General features: G+C 60.6%; 1 protein-coding gene across 1 annotated transcript in view; it reads right to left on the bottom strand.

Moving 5' to 3' along the window:
* CUL7 (cullin 7) overlaps positions 1–1,689 on the bottom strand; it is a 15,743-nt gene that overhangs the window by 1,942 nt on the left and 12,112 nt on the right. The window contains exons 20-22 of the mRNA XM_040643498.1: positions 752–912; positions 420–636; positions 64–337 (exon numbers count right to left, since the gene is read on the bottom strand). Of these exons, the coding sequence (XP_040499432.1) occupies positions 64–337; positions 420–636; positions 752–912 (652 nt within the window). The remainder of the gene's footprint in view (positions 1–63; positions 338–419; positions 637–751; positions 913–1,689) is intronic.

Raw genomic sequence — 1,689 nt, forward strand, 5'->3', positions numbered from 1 at the left:
GGTGCTTGAGACTCCCACCCCAGGCCCCCCCCCCCCAATCCCATCCTCTTCCTGGCTCCTCACTCTTGCTGTAGAAGTTGGTGTATCGGTTCAAAGTGCCCCTGAGGTAGGAGGGCAGGCAGGTTCGGGGGTTCAGCGTGTGGCGGATGGAGGCAATGGGCCAGCAGCGCGGGGACAGGACTAGCACGGACACTTCGGGCATCGCCCCCTCATAGTAGAGATCCTCGTCTTCCTCCTCCTCCTCCCCCCCCACGTCTGTGGCTGCCGCCGCCCCAGCTCCCTCTGCTTCCTCTGCCTTCTCTCCCTTGTGCTCCTTGTCACTGGCCTCGTGGCCCCCCTGAAGAAGAAACACGGGGTTCCCGACAGCGGCTGGGCCTCCTCCGGTTACGCTTCGCCTCCCTCCCTCCCCCGCCGCCCACCTGTATCCTCCTCTCGGTGTCGTCCAGCTTCAGGAGCTCCTGATCGAGCCGCTGGAGCTGGTAGACGTGGAACTGGCGCTGCAGCTCCTCCGAGATGCTCAGGCTGCGCAGCATCTGCTGGGGGAGGCGGTTGGGGAAGCAGAGGCCGATCTGCTCCAGCACAGCCCCCTCCAGCCAGCTCGAGCCCAAGCTCAGGAGACGGTCCGCCATGTAGTGCCTGCAGCGCACGCAGAGCGGGCGAGCCTCAGTGCGGCCGCCCAGCCCGGCCCCGCGCCCCGCCCCGCACCCCCCTCCCCGGCCCCGCAACCCCCCCGCCCCACGGCCGCACTCACTGGTAGTAATGCTCGAAGGCGGTGGCCATGTCCAGGCCGGAGAACAGGAGGGCCGTCTCCAGGCAGCGCTGCAGCTGCGCCAGCATCTCCATGCCCCGCGCCCCGCCAATCCGGCTGCCCTGGATCCGCTGGTCGATGTGCCGGGCAAACTGCTCGCTCACCTGCGCGGGGACACGGCGCATGGAGGAGGCCGGCGGGCGCAGAGCGCGAGGGCTGAGGAGGCAGGCGGGAAGGGCCGAGCTGCTCCCGAACGCTTGCACAAAGCTCTCGTGTAAAATCGCCAGCAGGTGTGCAAGTGAGCAATTAGGAGGTGTGTTTTTTTCCCCACACTGAACGTGTCTAAAAATAAAACTAATCACAATAATTTAACGTGAGGAAGTAACTTACGCGCACAGAGACGGTCACACTGCAGTGTCGCCGAGCGGACAGAAGGGCCGGAGTTTAGCCCTGGCTGACTTTATCGCCCGCCCACCCGTGTGCCCCTGGAAGACTACAAACTCTGAGGAGAGGGGCTTTGTCTATCTTCAGCTGTTATCACGGTGCCAGACACATCTGAAGCACTTATTAAATATATATGTAGTAATGGGAATGGCAGAGTAAATTCTTGTACAACCACTAGATGTAATTCATACAAAAATAAAAAATAAGGACAAAGAGCAACACCGAACAAGGCTTTTAATATTAACAGTCAAGGGCGCCTGGGTGGCTCAGTGGGTTAAGCGTCTGCCTTTGGCTCAGGTCATGATCTCAGGGTCCTGGGATTGAGCCCCGCATCGGGGGGTCCCTGCTCAGCAGGGAGTCTGCATCTTCCTCTCCTGCTCCCCCCTTCCCGCTCCCTCTCAAATAAAATCTTTTAAAAAATTTTTATTTATTTATTTGAGAGATAAAGTGAGTGAGAGAGAGAGCACAAGTGGCGGGGGGGGGGGGGGGGGGGGAGG

This window comes from Ursus maritimus, unplaced genomic scaffold (genome assembly GCF_017311325.1).
Source record: "Ursus maritimus isolate PB19 unplaced genomic scaffold, ASM1731132v1 scaffold_29, whole genome shotgun sequence".
Taxonomy (NCBI): domain Eukaryota; kingdom Metazoa; phylum Chordata; class Mammalia; order Carnivora; family Ursidae; genus Ursus; species Ursus maritimus.